Source organism: Siphateles boraxobius, unplaced genomic scaffold (assembly GCF_051911475.1).
Source record: "Siphateles boraxobius isolate OS27281-9 unplaced genomic scaffold, OSU_SipBor_1 49, whole genome shotgun sequence".
NCBI classification, from domain to species: domain Eukaryota; kingdom Metazoa; phylum Chordata; class Actinopteri; order Cypriniformes; family Leuciscidae; genus Siphateles; species Siphateles boraxobius.
The window spans coordinates 572,990-597,164 of record NW_027509130.1 but is presented as its reverse complement, the minus strand read 5'-3'; the positions used below and the strand labels follow the sequence as shown (position 1 = coordinate 597,164).

General features: G+C 36.7%; 4 protein-coding genes across 5 annotated transcripts in view; 3 read left to right on the top strand and 1 right to left on the bottom strand.

Moving 5' to 3' along the window:
• Positions 1-24,175, top strand: part of LOC143711116 (uncharacterized) — a 174,156-nt gene that overhangs the window by 41,804 nt on the left and 108,177 nt on the right. The window lies entirely within an intron of this gene.
• LOC143711173 (uncharacterized) lies at positions 557-2,856 on the bottom strand. Its single transcript, XM_077202526.1, has 2 exons — positions 2,536-2,856; positions 557-1,239 (listed from the first exon to the last, which is right to left on the bottom strand). Exons 1-2 carry the CDS (start codon positions 2,573-2,575, stop codon positions 911-913), a joined length of 369 nt encoding a protein of 122 aa, XP_077058641.1. The 5' UTR covers positions 2,576-2,856; the 3' UTR covers positions 557-910.
• LOC143711041 (uncharacterized) lies at positions 4,640-7,920 on the top strand. The gene is made up of 2 exons (XM_077202329.1): positions 4,640-4,725; positions 6,587-7,920. The coding sequence occupies exons 1-2, from the start codon at positions 4,692-4,694 to the stop codon at positions 7,918-7,920; spliced, it is 1,368 nt and encodes a 455-aa protein (XP_077058444.1). The 5' UTR covers positions 4,640-4,691.
• On the top strand, positions 18,707-22,104 carry LOC143711040 (uncharacterized). Its single transcript, XM_077202327.1, has 2 exons — positions 18,707-18,821; positions 20,690-22,104. The coding sequence occupies exons 1-2, from the start codon at positions 18,788-18,790 to the stop codon at positions 22,102-22,104; spliced, it is 1,449 nt and encodes a 482-aa protein (XP_077058442.1). The 5' UTR covers positions 18,707-18,787.

Sequence of the window (24,175 nt, the reverse complement as noted above, 5' to 3'; positions counted from 1 at the left end):
TGATAACTTATACTGTCATATTTTGTGCATGATTGTGTTCATTGTCTTTTGGCAATGTTGGAGGTGGTGAAAAAAAGTGTGTTTCCTGTTGTAATTGCAATAGTTAAATAACTGGATTCTCTTAAGTGTGTTTTTCAAATGTTCTAATGAAGGATTTGTGCAATTGAGAAATATAATTTTCTCTTTCACTTATGTGTTATAATAAAATATAACTGTTGTAACAGAATTTTGTTTGTTTTTTGGGGGCGGGGGGTGTTTATACGTTTCGCTGTAGTAAAAGTCTTCTCACACTCATATGTACTCTCTTACACCAGTAAGAGTTTTCTGATGTTCATGTAAAGTTTGCAGCAGTGAAAAACTCTTTCCACACACAGAACATGAATGTGGCTTCTCCTTCGTATGAACTGTCAGGTGCTTCTTCAGGGTTGATGCCCTAAGAAATGTTTTAGCCTTTCTTTGCATGTGAAACTCTTTCCACACTGAGTGCAGGTGAAAGATTTCTTGTCTTTAAAAATGTCGTTTTAGTCTTTGAGTGACTGAAAAGTGTGTCTCCAGGTTTAACATGATGTTCCTCCTCCACTTCACTCAGTTCTTCACTCTCCTCCTTCACTTCACTCAGTTCTTCACTCTCCCCCTTCACTTCACTCAGTTCTTCACTCTCCTCCTTCACTTCACTCAGTTCTTCTCTCTCCTCCTTCACTTCACTCAGTTCTTCTCTCTCCTCCTTCACTTAACTCAGTTCTTCACTCTCCTCCTTCACTTAACTCAGTTCTTCACTCTCCTCCTTCACTTCACTCAGTTCTTCACTCTCCTCCTTCACTTCCATCAGTTCTTCTCTCTCCTCCTCCACTTCACTCAGTTCTTCTCTCTCCTCCTTCACTTCTCTCAGTTCTTCTCTCTCCTCCTTCACTTAACTCAGTTCTTCACTCTCCTCCTTCACTTCACTCAGTTCTTCACTCTCCTCCTTCACTTCCATCAGTTCTTCTCTCTCCTCCTCCACTTCACTCAGTTCTTCACTCTCCTCCTCCACTTCACTCAGTTCTTCACTCTCCTCCTTCACTTCCATCAGTTCTTCTCTCTCCTCCTCCACTTCCATCAGTTCTTCACTCTCCTCCTCCACTTCACTCAGTTCTTCACTCTCCTCCTTCACTTCACTCAGTTCTTCACTCTCCTCCTCCACTTCACTCAGTTCTTCTCTCTCCTCCTCCACTTCACTCAGTTCTTCACTCTCCTCCTCCACTTCACTCAGTTCTTCACTCTCCTCCTTCACTTCCACCAGGTCTGAAATGAAAGAAAAAATAATCAATATAATTTTTAGAACATCAAAATTCCACAAGAGAAATATGAAGTGAAAGGACGTAAAAGTGAGCCCGTAATCTTTTAGATGAACTTTTATAAATTATTTATGTATGTCGTTGAAAATCTTCTAGCTTTTAAAAATAAACTAAGACTCTTAGCTATTTCAAACTTAATAGGCTTTCTCAAGCGAATTCTTTTTACCTAGTAAGTATTTATCTGTTATCAAGTTTTTTTTCTAGTTGTTTTTTAAAAAAAGATGCAATAAAGTGTGACGTAAATTCATAACCATTGCAGAAATGTGCTTGCTGTCTAGACTGACAACAGCTTTAACTAGTTTTAAATTAACATTTTTATAAGTATTATCTGTGTCCTACATGTTTCACTCATCCCTGTTACTTCTGATATGATTTTCCTCCTTCCTTAAAACCAGAGCATTTTTGAAAATTGTGACACCCAGGAAGTGACATCATCTGGGCTCTTTCTGCAGCATGATGGGAGGACAAATAAGTATTATTTTCAAATATATGCATTTATAGTGTTTCCTCACGTTTTACCACTGATTTTTAGTGACAGTCGATATGCATGTGCCACTGGCGATGACAGTTCCCTATGGGGTGAGAATTGTTGCATTATTCCAGATAAATAGATTATGATCCACAAATAAATGTAAAGAGATTCACAAAAATATATCAAATTCACAAATAAATAGATTAAGATCCACAAATAAATGTAAAGAGTTTCACAAAAAAATTATAAAACTCACAAATAAATAAAATGAGATTTGCAAATAAAAAAATATATTTACAAATGTGTTTTATGCCACAAACACAACTCTGCCTGACATTTATTTGTGAACCGCTTTCTGTGCATTTGTAAATCCCCTCACACATTTGTGGATTTTGAAACACTTCTAGCGTCGACGCGCAGACAAATCCACAAATAAGTGGACTCCACCCACCGTTTACTCAAGCCAATCAGCTAACGGCCACATTGAGCTGACCAATCGTAGCACATTCTCGCTACAACCAATCACGTACGGCTTTACAATCAGAGTGGTTTTGCCCTGAATTATAATGAGACAAACAGCACTTGGATGTAATTGTGTTATGAGGGTGAGTAAATACTGACAGAATTTTCATTTTTGGGTGAACTATCCCTTTAATCTAAATGTGCAGAAGTGCTTGAATGTTTCTAACACGAATGTTCTTCAGCATCATGAATGAATGAAGAATAAACACCAATCTCTTTGTTCTTCAGGATCTTCAGTGTGTTTCATTCTGCAGGTTCTGGATCACTCGTGTTCTCACTGTCCTCTTTAATAAACTCACTCTTTGCAGATTTCAGCTCTTCCTGATGCATTGCTGCTTGTCTTCACTTGTAGCTGATGGGAATATTCCAGCATTTATAGGGGAAACACAGTGGGAGGAGCTTCACTGATGATGTGAGTGCTGTAGGAGGAGCTTCACTGATGATGTCCCTGTTGTGGGAGGAGCTTCGTTGATGTAAACTGCAGTGGGCGGGGCTTCGCTGGCTGAACTGCAGATTGATCAGAGGAGCTGATCTGCCAAAATAAAAAAATGAATTATTAATGTATGTTTTTTTTATAGGGTCAAATGCCAAATATGCATCAAATTCAATTTACAAAAGTGATTACATACATAGAAAACCCATTAAATGCAAGTGTCTATTTTAATGTTAAAAACTTTTGTGAAAATAAAATGTAAAAATATAGGTGAAATAATGTCCCACCGTCATTCAGCGTAACATAAATATTTATGAGAAATTAAAAAAAAAAACATTTATTTTGACCTGTACTTAATAAAATATATAGGATCATACTAAATTGCATTATATTTTAAATGATTAAAATCTTCTTGCTGACAAATGGGTAAAACCTATGGTTTGAAGGATAGTGGCAAATTGTAAAAAAAAAAAAATTACAATTAATATTTTTGGGCTGCACTATGATCCTTAAATACAGTGTTTGAATATGTTATCAAATTATTATTGTTCTAAATATGCCTGATTTTTTTTTTTTTTTTTGCTATGTAAACCACTTTTTTTATTTGACCCATATACTAATTGTCTGTCTATCGTCACACATTTTTATTTTTAATTCTAACTGTTATATCTAGAAAAGTAGTAAAGAACTGTAAGAAAAAACTGTTGAAAGTATAAACACAAAGAAATAAATGTATATATTTGTAAGCAACTTATTCCCTCAGTCTGCTGACACCAGTGAAATGAGCTTCAAGTGTCAATTTACAGGAGATCTGAAGACATCAGCATAATAAATGAGGTGAAAACAGGAACTATTGACATGAAATAAAGAGTGTTTTCAGCAGATCTGTTAATATTGATGATCCTCAGACTATCAACACTCATTCAACAAGACATTCAGGATCATCAGCAGATCATCTCACTTTATTCTGAGTGTTTGCTGATAGAAACACATTATTTGCTTTCAACAGTTTTTCTTTTATACACTGTCAACACTTTTTAGTAAACTTTAGTAATGTCTTAACTTAATTGTTAAAATCTAGTAACCTGTACTAATCACATACTATGCTTTGTGTACTCAGAAAACCCAAGTTAAGATTAATTGATTGGTTTGAGTGTGGCTTTTGTGGCGGGGAAATTCTTAATAGACTTTTCACTAATTTCCTCCACTTCTGCAGGAATCTATAACTTCTTAGATCTATCTATATTTGAATAAAAAAGCATCATTGTTTTAGAATTAACAATAATATAATTTAGGAATTAGCATCAGTTACCTATATTGCCTTATTTTTGCTAAGCAAATTTAAAGCGAAACCTATAATTAAGTCAATAATCAGTTAGTTTAATGTCAATTCTAGTTAACACACTCTATAATATTTACTAAGCTTACTTAAGATTTAATAGTAAGATTACTTGAGTAATTCCATTTAACTAACACTGTTATAATGTGTTCTGCAAACATCTTAAATACTATTATTCTCAACATTGTTTTAATCTGCCATTTTAAGATATAGAGACTTAAAAAAATATGTGCAATCAGTTTCCACATTTTCTTCAAGTAAAGTGAAATAGGAATATTGTGTGACATAAAAGAGAGACATAAATGCTTATAAGTGTCATTAATTACAAAAAGAAACACTATGTAACATATATTTTTAGTATTTTGGCAGATCAGCTCCTCCCACATCAGTCACATGGTCAGTGAAGCTCCTCCCACATCAGTAAAGTGGTCAGTGAAGATCCTCCTACTGTAATTCCCCAATAAATACTGGAATATTCCCATCAGCTACAAGCAGACGACGAGCATCAGAGCATTAGGAAGAGCTGAAATCTGTAAAGACTGAGTTTATTAAAGAGGACAGTGAGAACACGAGTGATCCAGAACCTGCAGAATGAAACACACTGAAGATCCTGAAGAACAAAGAGGTTGGTGTTTATTCTTCATTCATTCATGATGCTGAAGAACATTCATGTTAGAAACATTCAAGCACTTTATCACATTTAGCTATGCAGTTACACTATGAAATTGTTACACATTTTTCTTGTTTTTATTTTTCAACAAATGGTCAGCAAAGGGAGGTTTATGAAATGTTCATATTGTTTGTCAACATCAGCTGACATTAAATTGTATGCCGGCACACACTGAAATCTTTTTTTTTACGTTAGTTCAAAGTTACTGTTAGTTTTGATGTAAAATTGTAATTACCTTGACAAACTACATCATTAAAAAGTTCTAAGACTCAAGATTCAGTATTTGACCACTATTTTATTCTGAAATCTTATAGTCCCAGTAATGTTTAAATCTGATGCCTAATCAGTTATGTAAATGTTAAATCAAGTGAGTCCATGACTCCATACCTTTAATATGAATTACGAGACTCTGCATCCATTGAGAATAAAACTCATGCATGGTCATCATGAAAGTGCTTGACTAAACAATGTCCCTCATCGTTTTTAGTTAGAAGTATTGATATATTATCCTATGTTTACGTCAAGTTTCTATAGAGAGGAGTAATATTTATAAAACATTTTTACCCAAAATGAGGAGATGTGAGCATTGTGGACCACGAAAGATTCTCATGTAATGTTTGTTTCATTCATACTGGAAGCCAGAGGGCGCTCTCACGCAGAAAGTCCAAGAGTGAGACTCATAGAATCATAAATCATATAGCGATCGCTGCAGCTGAATAACATGCAGAGAGAGAAGCATTAAGGCAATAAACACACGATTGTGACGATTTATATGTTTTATCTGTGTTTTTCAAGCCTTGTTGGCTATTTTATAACAATAGAGTATATTTATGATGCAATGCTAATCTACATATTTTCTTATATAGCCTTATTTTTTGTTCCACATCAGATCACAGAAAGTTATTTAAAACTTTCAACTTATTTTATAAAAGTGAGTATGGAGCAAAACGTGGTTTTAATTGTATAAATTGTCATGTTTTGTTGGTGTGCTAAGCTAAGATGCTAGCTAGTCCTTATGCCCTCACGCTCTGCATTGTCTTTTTCTTACAAACATTTACAGTATAAGCAATAATAATGATTCCAAAATGTAAAAATATACAATCATACTGCACTTTACTGCAAAATTCAGTTCTTTCTCGCATCTAAATTGGCTTGAGCTTGTGTTTCTGATGTCCCACATTCACATGCGTACACTGTAAAAAAAACTAGCAACACTTTATTTCGATAGTCAACTTAAGACATTCTTTTAACAATAAGTAACTTTGCAACTACATGTCAACTAACTGTCATTAGAGTATTAGTAGACTGTCTGCTTGTATAGTCTATTAATACATTACACAACACAGTCTGACTGTATGCACACAGTCTGAAATCAAAATTGGCAGTAAGTTTCTGTAAATTTTACAGCAATTTTTTACAGTGGGAACTCAGTGGAAGGAGAAGTCTAGTGTGACATAAATTAAAGTTTAGTAACATAAACTAAATATCAATATAAAAGTTTTTATCAAAATGTGGCAGTATTGTATATTTTAATGATAATATCACGTTAGATTATCGTGTCATTGATCACATTTATTTAATAGTTTTCACTACAGTAAGATAGGATGTGTGCCTATAATGTTTTAAAAATAATAATTGGAAGATCAGTGTACCTCATTCATTAAAAATTTCAGGGACGTATAATTAATTTATAAAAAGGTAAAAATACAAAATGTAAAAAGTTATTACATCAAGGCTAACTTTTATAACTGTTCACTTCATATTTCTCTTTTTTGATTTGGTGAAAGTGCAATCAAACTTTTTACTTTCATTTCAGACCTGATGGAAGAGAGTGAGGAGAGTGAAGAACTGAGTGAAGTGGAGGAGGAGGAACATCATGTCAAACCTGGAGAAAAACCTTTGAGTCACTCAAAGACTAAAAAGACATTTTTAAAGAAAAGAAGAGCAAAAAAATCTTTCACCTGCACTCAGTGTGGGAAGAGTTTCACAAAAAAATGTAATCATGAGCTTCACATGAGAGTTCACACTGGAGAGAAGCCGTTCACATGTGATCAATGTGGAAAGAGTTTCACATACAAACATCATCTTGATGCGCATAGGAGAGTTCACACTGGAGAAAAGCCGTTCACATGTGATCAATGTGGGAGGAGTTTCACACAATCAGTTCACCTTAAAGGACACATGAGGATCCACACCGGAGAGAAGCCGTTCACATGTGATCAATGTGGAAAGAGTTTCAAGCAATCATCCTCCCTTAAACAACACATGAAGATTCACACTGGACAGAAGACGTTCAAATGTGATCAATGCGGAAAGAGTTTCACATACAAACATCATCTTGATGCGCATAGGAGAGTTCACACTGGAGAAAAGCCGTTCACATGTGATCAATGTGGGAGGAGTTTCACACAATCAGTTCACCTTAAAGGACACATGAGGATCCACACCGGAGAGAAGACGTTCACATGTGATCAATGTGGGAGGAGTTTCACGCAATCATCACACCTTAAAGGACACATGAAGCTCCACACTGGAGAGAAGCAGTTTACATGTGATCAGTGTGGGAGGAGTTTCACAAACAAACATAATCTTGAGACTCACATGAGAGTTCATACTGGAGAAAAGCCATTCGCTTGTGATACGTGTGAAAAGAGTTTCCCATACAAAGTAAGTCTTAAGATGCACATGAGAGTTCACACTGGAGAGAGGCCGTTCACATGTGATCAGTGTGGAAAAACATTTCTTTGGTCATCGGTCCTGAAGAAGCACCTGACCGTTCATACGAAGGAGAAGCCACATTCATGTTCTGTGTGTGGAAAGAGTTTTTCACTGCAGCAATCTTTACGAACACATCAGAAAATACACACTGGTGTAAGATATTATATGTGTATTGAGTGTGAGAAGACTTTTATTTCATTGAACGGTTTAAAACTGCACCAAAGGATTCACACTGGAGAAAAACCTTACAAGTGTTCACACTGTGACAAGAGATTCAGTCGTTCAGGACATCTGAAAACTCATGAGAAGATCCACACCGGAGAAAAACCTTGCAAGTGTTCACACTGTGACAAGAGATTCAGTGATTCATCATCTCTGAAAAGACATGAGAGGATCCACAGCAGAGAGAAGCCGCACACGTGTGATCAGTGACTACGTTTACATGCAGCCAATAACCCATTCAAAACCGGGATATTAGCAATAATCATATCATATCAAGCATATCCCCATAATGATTTGTGTTCTGCGCATGTTCTATTCGCAAAGAATCTTGGTCTTTTGAGTAGAGGAACTTCTCGGCGCATACAAAAACCTGCTTGCAGTATACCGGAAGTAAACATGGCGAGACGCAGCACAGCATACTTTTGGAGCGAGGTCAGTACCAGCACCAAAGCGCAAACAAAGGCGATCGCTATCTGCCCCGAACTATTCATTATCCGCGTGCTGCTGCTGTTGTTGTCGTCTTTGGATACAGGAAGAAGAATCGGAAATGACGCATATTGCGTCTTAAGGTTGTCCGTACGTCCAGACGCTAACCGTGCGTCGCCGTTTACATCGGGATTTTGCACTTCCATCTATACAGGAGTAACTCTCTCTGCTCACGCATGTAAACGGGTTATTCCTAATGTTTCAGAAACCCAAATAGTGACCTTAACCCGACCATAGCCTGGATATTGGCTGCATGTAAACGTAGTCAGTGTGGAAAGAGTTTCTCTTTTAAAATTCGCCTGAAGACACACATGAAGATCCATATAGTGGAGAAACCACATCAACACAGACTGAGATAACAGTATGTAGTTGATCTTTATGTGCTGAGAAACAGAAGCTGCATACGCGGCAATTACACTGAACTGACTCTGGATTTAGATCGCAATGTTGCATCTTTGATCAACTAGAAAATAAAGCTTTTAAACAAGGTTAATAAGAATCCATTTCAGTGTCAGTAGTGAATTTTTCACAGTTTTCTGTATCCTAGCTGTTTTAAGAAGTGTGTGTGTGTTTCTGTTCTAAAATCTGTGTGCTTTAGATGGGTTTTTCATCTCCATGGAAGAGAAAAGCTGGTCTGATAGCAGACTAGGGTTGTTACGATTCCTCGATTAAAGTGGAATATTAGATTTAAAAAACAATCCTCGATTGCAATTTACCCGTGTCAAGTAACTAGGAAAATACTGGTGTAATACACAGTAGAATCCATGTACCGCATTATTACACCTGTTTATCGTTCAAAGGTGTTTATCGTTTTTTATTGAATGACAACTTTGCAAAAACTATTACTGTACGATTGAATATATACATATCTTTCCCTTTTTTTTAACCAGAACATACCGTGATTTAAATCATATCTTGTAGGAATTCTTAATGCAGGTCTGTTTGGAATTGGGTGGGAGTCTAAATTATAATACACACCTTACATTTTTTTTATTTTTTAAATTTCAATAAAGAGACCAAAAACATAAATAAAATGGAATAAATTAAAATAAAAGAGGGGAAGGGGGTAGCTACTCTGATATTGTTGTAGTTGGTTTCTCAAAAAATGTCAAGAAGGGGGGCCATATTTTGTAAAATTTATTCTCAGATCCCTGGGTGGTGTAACGTATTTTCTCTAAATTCATACAGGACATAATGTCCCTAATCCAATGTGAGTGGGAAGGAGGAGCAGGATATTTCCACTTGAGTAAGATAGCCATACAAGCCAATAAGGAGATAAAGGCCAATACTTTCAGCTTCACTTTAGGCAAGCCCAAAAATGCCAGTAATGGCGCTTTCCACTGCATGGTACGACTCGGTACGGTTCGGCTCGCCGCGGCACGGTTCGGTTCGCTTCGCTTTTCCACTGCGTGGTACGACTCTGCTCGGCGCGGCACGGCTCGGTTCGCTTTAGCTCGGTTGCTTTTCCACTGCAGTTAGTACCGCTTCAAAGTGGATGGGATTATGTCTGATCGTTATAGTTTATCCGCTCCTCGGCAACCAACAAGAGGAACGTCTGCACTTCTCGTCCACTGACCACGATTCAGCCATTTCGTTCAGCCACAAGTGAGCTGTGTCGAGGATGTCACAGAAAGTTGTGCAGTCATCATGTCTCCATGAAATCAAGGGGAAAGAAAAGAAAAGAAAACGGAAATAGCAAGGAGAAAAAAAACTTGGCCTGATCACAGACCAGAACATTCATTAAGTACATTTCAAAATAAGTTCCACCTCAAAGATCCAGAATAACATCTAATACACAGTTACAATTACCATTTCTTCATGAACTATAATCACATTCGTTTACCTCTGAATCAATAGCTTTCTTACTTATACAGACACGTGGCCAACAATGGCGACGGTGAACTCTGAAATGAACAAATAATAACCACGCGGTTCACTATAACCACTCAAACTGAAGTAATCACATAACCAGTAACACACAGTACAAATATCTTTTTTTCACAGAATTGATTAACTAATTATTTACCTTTGGGATCGATTTTTCTTTTGCTCTCACACAGCTGCACCTCAACTACAGGCGTGTGTGATCAAAAAATGGCGTCGGTGAACAAGTAGAATGTATTCCTCTATTCAGTCGGCTTCTTATTCAGAACGCATCAAATTAATTAAATCTCAACTTTCGCATACTTTTTTCCAAAGAATCCCTCCACGATGTAACCTTAATAAGCTGTGAAACATTTAAATCAACAGGCTTCTCTGACAGATGTCATTGACTGGATACTTTTGATAGCTGCTAAGGAATCTCTGCATACAATCACCCTATCCGGTCTGACCTCTTCAACCCACTGTAATGCTATGATGATTGCCACTATTTCTGCTGTATATACGGATAGCCTATCTGATACCCAACAGTCTCGCTCTCGTTCTCTTTTTTATTTTTATTTTTTAAATCACATTTGATAAAGATATTAAAGTAGGGTTTCATTTTTTTATTGTTGTTCAAATTCAAAATTGTTTTCAAATATTATTTGTCACTTAATCTTAAAGATTTTAATAGTGTATGTTTGTTCCCACTAGGGGTGGAGCCGAACCCGAATACGGTATTCGGAAAGGCACAAATAACGTGTTTTTTACGAATACTTATTTCAAACAAATACTTTAGAAAATATTTGTATTCGGGAACAAGAAAAAATTTATATCAAAAAGCTGCGTTTCCTCACGAGACCGCAGTGCGCGAGTGAGTGAGTGACGTTCAGGAAGAGGTGACTGACACAGGCTGCTCCACACAGCAACAGAGAGGGCTCGGCTGAGCGAAAAAACACTTAACTGCATTACTATTTTTGTTGAATAGATTTTTGTACCTTAACTGGGTTCCGGAGGCAGTTTATAACTTTGGGAAGTGGAGTTTGATCGGGAGATTATTTCATTACGTTGCATTATTGACGTCTGCAGCCGGGTGCTCTCATGTTCGCTCTGTTTACGTAGCTCTGTTAGCTCCGTAATTATTTGTTTTTATTACATGGCTTGGTTGAATTCTAATGTAGAATGCGGTCTGTTATTTCCATGGTTATTTCTTAATAACAGACCGCTGCTAAGTATAACACACCGTTGCCACGAAAAACCATGGATTCTAAACGTAGAGACGGAACGGACTATTTTTTTTAGCGGAAGCAATACAATCGTTTTTAAATCAATAAACTCCTTTTTAAATCAATATTTTGAGTCAAATTATTGATTTATTTGGTAGGTAGCCATGTAGTAAAAGGGATAATGTATAGCGAGGTGGTTGTTATAGCGAATACAAACCCTTCAGGCTGATTCAAGACCCCTCCGCTTCGCGTCAGGCTCATAATCAACCGCCTCGCTATACATTATCCCTTACTTATTCTGTCTGTTCAGCGTCCTCCAACAAGGACGGGGGGTGGTGGGATTCATAATGTTCACAATGGTATTTTATTAGTTGTTGGTTTAACCATGGATGAGGTAATGGCTGTTATGTTATTTTCTTTTCAATGACGTTCCTTGGTACATGTTCATTGCTGGATTTATATAATTAAAGAATACTTACACTATAACGTAAATTAGAAGTGTAACGCAAAAAAACTAGATTTTTATGCCTATTTTGGATTTTACTCGAATACAAATACAAATACTTTTTCCCCCTCAACAAATACAAATACAGATACAAATACCGGCTGCTTTGCACACCCCTAGTTCCCACCAATCGCTGCACAAGTTAAGGATACGTATGATGACGTAAGCATGTTAGTGCGAGCCCTCCCGGAACCCATAGAGAATGCATTGCAGTGCCTGCAGTTCGAAAAAAAAAAACATCTGTGAATGTAAGTCTATGGGAACACTCAGCCAGAGTGAAATCGCCCAAAAAGAGGCGGTACTCCACAGAACGTGACATGACGCTGATTGGACTATATCCAGAGGCACAGTGACGGCTAGCGTAACTCTGTGGTGAATGAGATTGTGATTGAAAAAGTCCCTTTCACACTTTAGTGGTGCGTCGCCCAATCGCCCCAATGAAGAAACCGCCCTGATCCGTAGACAGAAGCTAGAGCAATAGTCTAATGGAATTAGTGGGCTAAAGTCAGTCACACCTCAACTTTCTTCCAAGTAACGCACTGTAACGACTGAGACAAAACAGACAGAATTATTTGGTATATGTACCAAACAATCTTTAAAACTCACTCTGGGATCTGTGGTCCCATCCCCCAGTGAGGGCAAGAAGGTCTTAGTAACCTTGACCACGATCAGATAAGTTTGTTGTATTGCTGTTAAGAATGTGGCCAGGGCCCCTGCCATTAGAACCTACCGACACTAAAGCAAACTTTGCTGCATTAATCATAGACGAAAAGATCTATAAATGAACCTGCTCCCCAGAAAAAAATTGTGTGAATGATTTACTGTTTTGTGTAGTGTCTTTTAATTCTATTAATTTTTCTTTTTGATTCTGTGGATTATTTTGATAAGAACCAACGGTCAATGTAACCTCACCTATACAATATTTGATCTCTATAACTTGGTACTTAGAAGATCGAAATGACTGTGTGATATGTCGATAACAACAACATAGTAGTATTACCAGAATCTTTCATAGTTTCTTCATCGGCTACCACCCCTCCAGCGGGCACATGCAAATGAGCACCCTTGAAACAAAAAGCTATAAACCAAATTCTCCGGCCTGGAACTTCCACCTTTCTTATTGGCCGAGCCAACCCTAAGAGGTGGGACCTTTCTCAGGCTTTATATTGGATCTACACCCAACATTTGCTATCTTGACTTCTCAGTACGTCCACGGTGTTGTGCTGTCCTGCGGGGCCTCAGCAGGCCCCAGGACAGCAAGCCTTGACTCACAATCAGCCATGTGCTCATGCAGGAGAAGAGAGGACTCTCTCAACCACAACAGAATCCAGGACAACCTCAGCAGTTTTGCACAACATCTTCATTCAACGCAGAAGAAGTCCATCGCAACTCCTACCATTGGCTCTCATAGTCCTCTCTTCCTCTGGCCTCCACTGCTGTTTATTCGGGTTGATGTCTGCATGGACCCCCCACTGCTGTGACCACAGCCTGCTAGGCCTTCACTCTCCCAACAGAGTCGAACTAACCACGCAAGTTCATCAAACCTTCTTCATCCAACGGAGAAGAAAACAATTGCAACTTCAACATTTGACACTCACGGAACCAACAAACGTCAATTTTCTACAACTTAATAAAACTTGTGCACAATATGTATTTGGTTCTGATTCTCTGCTTGCATACGAAGTTTACCTTACGGTCTAGATTGTGACATGCTCTTATCAGTAAAAAAAGCATTTCCCTTCCCCGGAAATTAATATTTTTTTGAATTAATAAACAATTAACGCTGAGTCTCCACGGGACAAACAGGTGGGTTTAAGTAAAAAATAATTTTTACTACATTAAGTTAATTATATTAACTGATCCAAATATTCAGTTATAATAACCAGTTATTATTGATTATTAATATTTCATAGAGCTGATTTGCTACAGCACATTTCATTCATAATATTATAAATACAGGGCTATAGTTCCTGCACAATTTTTTTTTCTGAATTGTGTGAAATTGCTAATAAAATTGCTAATAAAAATAGGTAATACAAAGTGATTATGTGGTCAGCACCAAGGTGAAGTGGTTTAGTCTTGACTTCTGGTCGTGACTCGTGAGTGACAGTGTTGGGGTGGGATGGGAAATCTGTTGATTGTCGAATGCCAAATAAACACAGAGATGGACAGGAAAAGGTCAAAGCCATCAGGTGCCCGATGTAGAAAAAAAAAAAGAAACGAGAAACTCGGAGAAACGAGTAAAATATAAAGGTATGCAACTATGTTCTCTCTGTATGACTACGGAATTCATGTCATGAATGAAGGGCAAATGTTAATTGGTGGGTATAACTCTTACGTTTGTTAGCCTTTTTGCTATGATGCTTGTTATGCTTATACAACAATAATTAGGTTTTAACTCAACAAACAAAAGATCTAATTTCACCATAATATTGTGCTTTGCAACAAAACTGTTACAAGTTCAGTTTTTATTTATTTCCATCAGTTGGGTTAACGTTGGATCCTGTAATTAGCCAACTGAATCTATATTTGCTACAACTCTATTTTGTGCTATTTATTCTATATTTTATTTGTACATTATTCTTAATATTTTATATTATTGTCAATCTCTGCTCTTGTTACATTTTTTATATATCTGATAGTACAGTATATATTTTTGGGCACATTTATGTATATAGTGTACATAAATATAGTGTACACTTTTATGTATATAGTGTATATTTATTTAAGGTCTGATAACTTATACTGTCATATTTTGTGCATGATTGTGTTCATTGTCTTTTGGCAATGTTGGAGGTGGTGAAAAAAAGTGTGTTTCCTGTTGTAATTGCAATAGTTAAATAACTGGATTCTCTTAAGTGTGTTTTTCAAATGTTCTAATGAATGATTTGTGCAATTGAGAAATATAATTTTCTCTTTCACTTATGTGTTATAATAAAATATAACTGTTGTAACAGAATTTTGTTTGTTTTTTGGGGGCGGGGGGTGTTTATACGTTTCGCTGTAGTAAAAGTCTTCTCACACTCATATGTACTCTCTTACACCAGTAAGAGTTTTCTGATGTTCATGTAAAGATTGCAGCAGTGAAAAACTCTTTCCACACACAGAACATGAATGTGGCTTCTCCTTCGTATGAACTGTCAGGTGTGCCTTCAGGGTTGATGCCCTAAGAAATGTTTTAGCCTTTCTTTGCATGTGAAACTCTCTCCACACTGAGTGCAGGTGAAAGATTTCTTGTCTTTAAAAATGTCTTTTTAGTCTTTGAGTGACTGAAAAGTTTGTCTCCAGGTTTAACATGATGTTCCTCCTTCACTTCCACCAGGTCTGAAATGAAAGAAAAAATAATCAATATAATTTTTAGAACATCAAAATTCCACAAGAGAAATATGAAGTGAAAGGACGTAAAAGTGAGCCCGTAATCTTTTAGATGAACTTTTATAAATTATTTATGTATGTCGTTGAAAATCTTCATGAATAAGGTATAATGTTAATAATTAGATAAATGAATACTTAACTAGAATATTAACATAAATAAGATATATACAACAGGGCCATACTGACAACAGTTTTTAGATTGATATTCCCTTCACTTACTATCTATCTATCTATCTATCTATCTATCTATCTATCTATCTATCTATCTATCTATCTATCTATCTATCTATCTATCTATCTATCTATCTATCTAACATTCTAGCTTTTAAAAATAAACTAAGACTCTTATATTTCAAACTTAATAGGCTTTCTCAAGCGAATTCTTTTTACCTAGTTAGAATTTATCTGTTATCAAGTTTTTTTTCTAGTTGTTTTTAAAAAAAAAGATGCAATAAAGTGTGACGTCAATTCATAACCATTGCAGAAATGTGCTTGCTGTCTAGACTGACAACAGCTTTAACTAGTTTTAAATTAACATAGTATTATCTGTGTCCTACATGTTTCACTCATCCCTGTTACTTCTGACATGATTTTCCTCCTTCCTTAAAACCAGAGCATTTTTGTAAATTGTGACACCCAGGAAGTGACATCATCTGGGCTCTTTCTACAGCATGATGGGAGGACAAATAAGTATTATTTTCAAATATATGCATTTATAGTGTTTCCTCATGTTTCACCACTGATTTTTAGTGACAGTCGATATGCATGTGCCACTGGCGATGACAGTTCCCTATGGGGTGAGAATTGTTGCATTATTCCAGATAAATAGATTATGATCCACAAATAAATGTAAAGAGATTCACAAAAATATATCAAATTCACAAATAAATAGATTAAGATCCACAAATAAATGTAAAGAGTTTCACAAAAAAATTATAAAACTCACAAATAAATAAAATGAGATTTGCAAATAAAAATATATATTTACAAATGTGTTTTATGCCACAAACACAACTCTGCCTGACATTTATTTGTGAACCGCTTTCTGTGCATTTGTAGATCCACTCACACATTTGTGGATTTTGAAACACTTCTAGCGTCGACGTGCAGACAAATCCACAAATAAGTGACTCCACCCACCGTTTACTCAAGCCAATCAGCAAACGGCCACATTGAGCTGACCAATCGTAGCACATTCTCGCTACAACCAATCACGGTATGCTTTACAATAAGAGTGGTTTTCCCCTGAAATATAATGAGGCAAACAGCACTTGGATGTAATTGTGTTAATTCGTGTTCCGAAGATGAACGAAGGTCTTACGGGGTTGAACAACATGAGGGTGAGTAAATACTGACAGAATTTTCATTTTTGGGTGAACTATCCCTTTAATCTAAATGTGCAGAAGTGATTGAATCTTTCTAACACGAATGTTCTTCAGCATCATGAATTAATGAAGAAGAAACACCAATCTCTTTGTTCTTCAGGATCTTCAGTGTGTTTCATTCTGCAGGTTCTGGATCACTCGTGTTCTCACTGTCCTCTTTAATAAACTCAGTCTTTGCAGATTTCAGCTCTTCCTGATGCATTGCTGCTTGTCTTCACTTGTAGCTGATGGGGATATTCCAGCATTTATAGGGGAAACACAGTGGGAGGAGCTTCACTGATGATGTGAGTGCTGTAGGAGGAGCTTCAATGATGATGTGCCTGTTGTGGGAGGGGCTTCGTTGATGTAAACTGCAGTGGGCGGGGCTTCGCTGGCTGAACTGCAGATTGATCAGAGGAGCTGATCTGCCAAAATAAAAAAATGAATTATTAATGTATGTTTTTTTTATAGGGTCAAATGCCAAATATGCATCAAATTCAATTTACAAAAGTGATTACATACATAGAAAACCCATTAAATGCAAGTGTCTATTTTAATGTTAAAAACTTTTGTGAAAATAAAATGTAAAAATATAGGTGAAATAATGTCCCACCGTCATTCAGCGTAACATAAATATTTATGAGAAATTAAAAAAAAAACATTTATTTTGACCTGTACTTAATAAAATATATAGGATCATACTAAATTTCATTATATTTTAAATGATTAAAATCTTCTTGCTGACAAATGGGTAAAACCTATGGTTTGAAGGATAGTGGCAAATTGTAAAAAAAAAAAAATTACAATTAATATTTTTGGGCTGCACTATGATCCTTAAATACAGTGTTTGAATATGTTATCAAATTATTATTGTTCTAAATATGCCTGATTTTTTTTTTTTTTTTTTTTGCTATGTAAACCACTTTTTTTATTTGACCCATATACTAATTGTCTGTCTATCGTCACACATTTTTATTTTTAATTCTAACTGTTATATCTAGAAAAGTAGTAAAGAACTGTAAGAAAAAACTGTTGAAAGTATAAACACAAAGAAATAAATGTATATATTTGTAAGCAACTTATCCCCTCAGTCTGCTGACACCAGTGAAATGAGCTTCAAGTGTCAATTTACAGGAGATGTGAAGACATCAGCATAATAAATGAGGTGAAAACAGGAACTATTGACATGAAATAAAGAGTGTTTTCAGCAGATCTGTTAATATTGATGATCCTCAGACTATCAACACTCATTCAACAAGACATTCAGGATCATCAGCAGATCATCTCACTTTATTCTGAGTGTTTGCTGATAGAAACACATTATTTGCTTTCAACTGTTTTTCTTTTATACACTGTCAACACTTTTTAGTAAACTTTAGTAATGTCTTAACTTAATTGTTAAAATCTAGTAACCTGTTCTAATCACATATGCTTTGTGTACTCAGAAAACCCAAGTTAAGATTAATTGATTGGTTTGAGTGTGGCTTTTGTGGCGGGGAAATTCTTAATAGACTTTTCACTAATTTCCTCCACTTCTGCAGGAATCTATAACTTCTTAGATCTATCTATATTACAATAAAAAAGCATCATTGTTTTAGAATTAACAATAATATAATTTAGGAATTAGCATCAGTTACCTATATTGCCTTATTTTTGCTAAGCAAATTTAAAGAGAAAACCTATAATTAAGTCAATAATCAGTTAGTTTAATGTCAATTCTAGTTAACACACTCTATAATATTTACTAAGCTTACTTAAGATTTAATTGTAAGATTACTTGAGTAATTCCATTTAACTAACACTGTTATAATGTGTTCTGCAAACATCTTAAATACTATTATTCTCAACATTGTTTTAATCTTCCATTTTAAGATATGGAGACTTAAAAAAATATGTGTAATCAGTTTCCACATTTTCTTCAAGTAAAGTGAAATAGGAATAGTGTGTGACATAAAAGAGAGACATAAATGCTTATAACTGTCATTAATTATAAAAAGAAACACTATGTAACATATATTTTTAGTATTTTGGCAGATCAGCTCCTCCCACAGCCATCACATGGTAAGTGAAGCTCCTCCCACATCAGTAAAGTGGTCAGTGAAGATCCTCCCACTGTAATTCCCCAATAAATACTGGAATATTCCCATCAGCTACACAAGCAGACGACGAGCAGCAATGCATTAGGAAGAGCTGAAATCTGTAAAGACTGAGTTTATTAAAGAGGACAGTGAGAACACGAGTGATCCAGAACCTGCAGAATGAAACACACTGAAGATCCTGAAGAACAAAGAGGTTGGTGTTTATTCTTCATTCATTCATGATGCTGAAGAACATTCGTGTTAGAAACATTCAAGCACTTTATCACATTTAGATATGCAGTTACACTATGAAATTGTTACACATTTTTCTTGTTTTTATTTTTCAACAAATGGTCAGCAAAGGGAGGTTTATGAAATGTTCATATTGTTTGTCAACATCAGCTGACATTAAATTGTATGCCGGCACACACTGAAATCTTTTTTTTTACATTAGTTCAAAGTTACTGTTAGTTTTGATGTAAAATTGTAATTACCTTGACAAACTACATCATTAAAAAGTTCTAAGACTCAAGATTCAGTATTTGACCACTATTTTATTCTGAAATCTTATAGTCCCAGTAATGTTTAAATCTGATGCCTAATCAGTTATGTAAATGTTAAATCAAGTGAGTCCATGACTCCATACCTTTAATATGAATTACGAGACTCTGCATCCATTGAGAATAAAACTCATGCATGGTCATCATGAAAGTGCTTGACTAAACAATGTCCCTCATCGTTTTTAGTTAGAAGTATTGATATATTATCCTATGTTTACGTCAAGTTTCTATAGAGAGGAGTAATATTTATAAAACATTTTTACCCAAAATGAGGAGATGTGAGCATTGTGGACCACGAAAGATTCTCATGTAATGTTTGTTTCATTCATACTGGAAGCCAGAGGGCGCTCTCGCGCAGAAAGTCCAAGAGTGAGACTCATAGAATCATAAATCATATAGCGATCGCTGCAGCTGAATAACATGCAGAGAGAGAAGCATTAAGGCAATAAACACACGATTGTGACGATTTATATGTTTTATCTGTGTTTTTCAAGCCTTGTTGGCTATTTTATAACAATAGAGTATATTTATGATGCAATGCTAATCTACATATTTTCTTATATAGCCTTATTTTTGTTCCACATCAGATCACAGAAAGTTATTTAAAACTTTCAACTTATTTTATAAAAGTGAGTATGGAGCAAAACGTGGTTTTAATTGTATAAATTGTCATGTTTTGTTGGTGTGCTAAGCTAAGATGCTAGCTAGTCCTTATGCCCTCACGCTCTGCATTGTCTTTTTCTTACAAACATTTACAGTATAAGCAATAATAATGATTCCAAAATGTAAAAATATACAATCATACTGCACTTTACTGCAAAATTCAGTTCTTTCTCGCATCTAAATTGGCTTGAGCTTGTGTTTCTGATGTCCCACATTCACATACGTACACTGTAAAAAAAACTAGCAACACTTTATTTCGATAGTCAACTTAAGACATTCTTTTAACAATAAGTAACTTTGCAACTACATGTCAACTAACTGTCATTAGAGTATTAGTAGACTGTCTGCTTGTATAGTCTATTAATACATTACACAACACAGTCTGACTGTATGCACACAGTCTGAAATCAAAATTGGCAGTAAGTTTCTGTAAATTTTACAGCAATTTTTTACAGTGGGAACTCAGTGGAAGGAGAAGTCTAGTGTGACATAAATTAAAGTTTAGTAACATAAACTAAATATCAATATAAAAGTTTTTATCAAAATGTGGCAGTATTGTATATTTTAATGATAATATCACGTTAGATTATCGTGTCATTGATCACATTTATTTAATAGTTTTCACTACAGTAAGATAGGATGTGTGCCTATAATGTTTTAAAAATAATAATTGGAAGATCAGTGTACCTCATTCATTAAAAATTTCAGGGACGTATAATTAATTTATAAAAAGGTAAAAATACAAAATGTAAAAAGTTATTACATCAAGGCTAACTTTTATAACTGTTCACTTCATATTTCTCTTTTTTAATTTTTTGATTTGGTGAAAGTGCAATCAAACTTTTTACTTTCATTTCAGACCTGATGGAAGAGAGTGAGGAGAGTGAAGAACTGAGTGAAGTGAAGGAGGAACATCATGTCAAACCTGGAGAAAAACCTTTGAGTCACTCAAAGACTAAAAAGACATTTTTAAAGAAAAGAAGAGCAAAAAAATCTTTCACCTGCACTCAGTGTGGGAAGAGTTTCACAAAAAAATGTAATCATGAGCTTCACATGAGAGTTCACACTGGAGAGAAGCCGTTCACATGTGATCAATGTGGAAAGAGTTTCAAGCAATCATCCTCCCTTAAACAACACATGAAGATTCACACCGGAGAGAAGCCGTTCAAATGTGATCAATGCGGAAAGAGTTTCACATACAAACATCATCTTGATGCGCATAGGAGAGTTCACACTGGAGAAAAGCCGTTCACATGTGATCAATGTGGGAGGAGTTTCACACAATCAGTTCACCTTAAAGGACACATGAGGATCCACACCGGAGAGAAGCCGTTCACATGTGATCAATGTGGAAAGAGTTTCAAGCAATCATCCTCCCTTAAACAACACATGAAGATTCACACTGGACAGAAGACGTTCAAATGTGATCAATGCGGAAAGAGTTTCACATACAAACATCATCTTGATGCGCATAGGAGAGTTCACACTGGAGAAAAGCCGTTCACATGTGATCAATGTGGGAGGAGTTTCACACAATCAGTTCACCTTAAAGGACACATGAGGATCCACACCGGAGAGAAGACGTTCACATGTGATCAGTGTGGGAGGAGTTTCACGCAATCATCACACCTTAAAGGACACATGAAGCTCCACACTGGAGAGAAGCAGTTTACATGTGATCAATGTGGGATGAGTTTCACAAACAAACATAATCTTGAGACTCACATGAGAGTTCATACTGGAGAAAAGCCATTCGCTTGTGATACGTGTGAAAAGAGTTTCCCATACAAAGTAAGTCTTAAGATGCACATGAGAGTTCACACTGGAGAGAGGCCGTTCACATGTGATCAGTGTGGAAAAACATTTCTTTGGTCATCGGTCCTGAAGAAGCACCTGACCGTTCATACGAAGGAGAAGCCACATTCATGTTCTGTGTGTGGAAAGAGTTTTTCACTGCAGCAATCTTTACGAACACATCAGAAAATACACACTGGTGTAAGATATTATATGTGTATTGAGTGTGAGAAGACTTTTATTTCATTGAACGGTTTAAAACTGCACCAAAGGATTCACACTGGAGAAAAACCTTACAAGTGTTCACACTGTGACAAGAGATTCAGTCGTTCAGGACATCTGAAAACTCATGAGAAGATCCACACCGGAGAAAAACCTTACAAGTGTTCACACTGTGACAAGAGATTCAGTGATTCATCATCTCTGAAAAGACATGAGAGGATCCACAGCAGAGAGAAGCCGCAGACGTGTGATCAGTGACTACGTTTACATGCAGCCAATAACCCATTCAAAACCGGGATATTAGCAATAATCATATCATATCAAGCATATCCCCATAATGATTTGTGTTCTGCGCATGTTCTATTCGCAAAGAATCTTGGTCTTTTGAGTAGAGGAACTTCTCGGCGCATACAAAAACCTGCTTGCAGTATACCGGAAGTAAACATGGCGAGACGCAGCACAGCATACTTTTGGAGCGAGGTCAGTACCAGCACCAAAGCGCAAACAAAGGCGATCGCTATCTGCCCCGAACTATTCATTATCCGCGTGCTGCTGTTGTTGTCGTCTTTGGATACAGGAAGAAGAATCGGAAATGACGCATATTGCGTCTTAAGGTTGTCCGTACGTCCAGACGCTAACCGTGCGTCGCCGTTTACATCGGGATTTTGCACTTCCATCTATACACGAGTAACTCTCTCTGCTCACGCATGTAAACGGGTTATTCCTAATGTTTCAGAAACCCAAATAGTGACCTTAACCCGACCATAGCCTGGATATTGGCTGCATGTAAACGTAGTCAGTGTGGAAAGAGTTTCTCTTTTAAAATTCGCCTGAAGACACACATGAAGATCCATATAGTGGAGAAACCACATCAACACAGACTGAGATCACAGTATGTAGTTGATCTTTATGTGCTGAGAAACAGAAGCTGCATACGCGGCAATTACACTGAACTGACTCTGGATTTAGATCGCAATGTTGCATCTTTGATCAACTAGAAAATAAAGCTTTTAAACAAGGTTAATAAGAATCCATTTCAGTGTCAGTAGTGAATTTTTCACAGTTTTCTGTATCCTAGCTGTTTTAAGAAGTTTGTGTGTGTTTCTGTTCTAAAATCTGTGTGCTTTAGATGGGTTTTTCATCTCCATGGAAGAGAAGAGCTGGTCTGATAGCAGACTAGGGTTGTTACGATTCCTCGATTAAAGTGGAATATTAGATTTAAGAAACAATCCTCGATTGCAATTTACCCGTGTCAAGTAACTAGGAAAATACTGGTGTAATACACAGTAGAATCCATGTACCGCATTATTACACCTGTTTATCGTTCAAAGGTGTTTATCGTTTTTTATTGAATGACAACTTTGCAAAAACTATTACTGTACGATTGAATATATACATATCTTTCCCTTTTTTTTAACCAGAACATACCGTGATTTAAATCATATCTTGTAGGAATTCTTAATGCAGGTCTGTTTGTAATTGGGTGGGAGTCTAAATTATAATACACACCTTACATTTTTTTTATTTTTTAAATTTCAATAAAGAGACCAAAAACATAAATAAATAAAATGGAATAAATTAAAATAAAAGAGGGGAAGGGGGTAGCTACTCTGATATTGTTGTAGTTGGTTTCTCAAAAAATGTCAAGAAGGGGGGCCATATTTTGTAAAATTTATTCTCAGATCCCTGGGTGGTGTAACGTATTTTCTCTAAATTCATACAGGACATAATGTCCCTAATCCAATGTGAGTGGGAAGGAGGAGCAGGATATTTCCACTTGAGTAAGATAGCCATACAAGCCAATAAGGAGATAAAGGCCAATACTTTCAGCTTCACTTTAGGCAAGCCCAAAAATGCCAGTAATGGCGCTTTTCCACTGCATGGTACGACTCGGTACGGTTCGGCTCGGCGCGGCACGGTTCGGTTCGCTTCGCTTTTCCACTGCGTGGTACGACTCGGCTCGGCGCGGCACGGTTCGCTTCGCTTTTCCACTGCATGGTACGGTTCGGCTCGGCGCGGCACGGTTCGCTTCGCTTTTCCACTGCGTGGTACGACTCGGTACGGTTCGGCGCGGCACGGTTCGGTTCGCTTCGCTTTTCCACTGCGTGGTACGACTCGGTACGGTTCGGCGCGGCACGGTTCGGTTCGCTTCGCTTTTCCACTGCGTGGTACGACTCGGTACGGTTCGGCGCGGCACGGTTCGGTTCGCTTCGCTTTTCCACTGCGTGGTACGACTCGGTACGGTTCGGCGCGGCACGGTTCGGTTCGCTTCGCTTTTCCACTGCGTGGTACGACTCGTCTCGGCGCGGCACGGCTCGGTTCGCTTTAG

What these genes read in the sequence shown, in the direction of transcription:
- LOC143711041 (XM_077202329.1), top strand. Translation starts at nt 4,692, where the DNA reads ATGAAACACACTGAAGATCCTGAAGAACAAAGAG. An exon ending in AGATCCTGAAGAACAAAGAG is followed by an intron (nt 4,726 to 6,586) that starts GTTGGTGTTTAT and finishes CTTTCATTTCAG; the next exon opens with ACCTGATGGAAGAGAGTGAG.
- LOC143711173 (XM_077202526.1), bottom strand. Translation starts at nt 2,575, where the DNA reads ATGAAACACACTGAAGATCCTGAAGAACAAAGAGATTGGT. An exon ending in TGAAGAACAAAGAGATTGGT is followed by an intron (nt 1,240 to 2,535) that starts GTTTATTCTTCA and finishes AACTGAGTGAAG; the next exon opens with TGGAGGAGGAGAGTGAAGAA.
- LOC143711040 (XM_077202327.1), top strand. Translation starts at nt 18,788, where the DNA reads ATGAAACACACTGAAGATCCTGAAGAACAAAGAG. An exon ending in AGATCCTGAAGAACAAAGAG is followed by an intron (nt 18,822 to 20,689) that starts GTTGGTGTTTAT and finishes CTTTCATTTCAG; the next exon opens with ACCTGATGGAAGAGAGTGAG.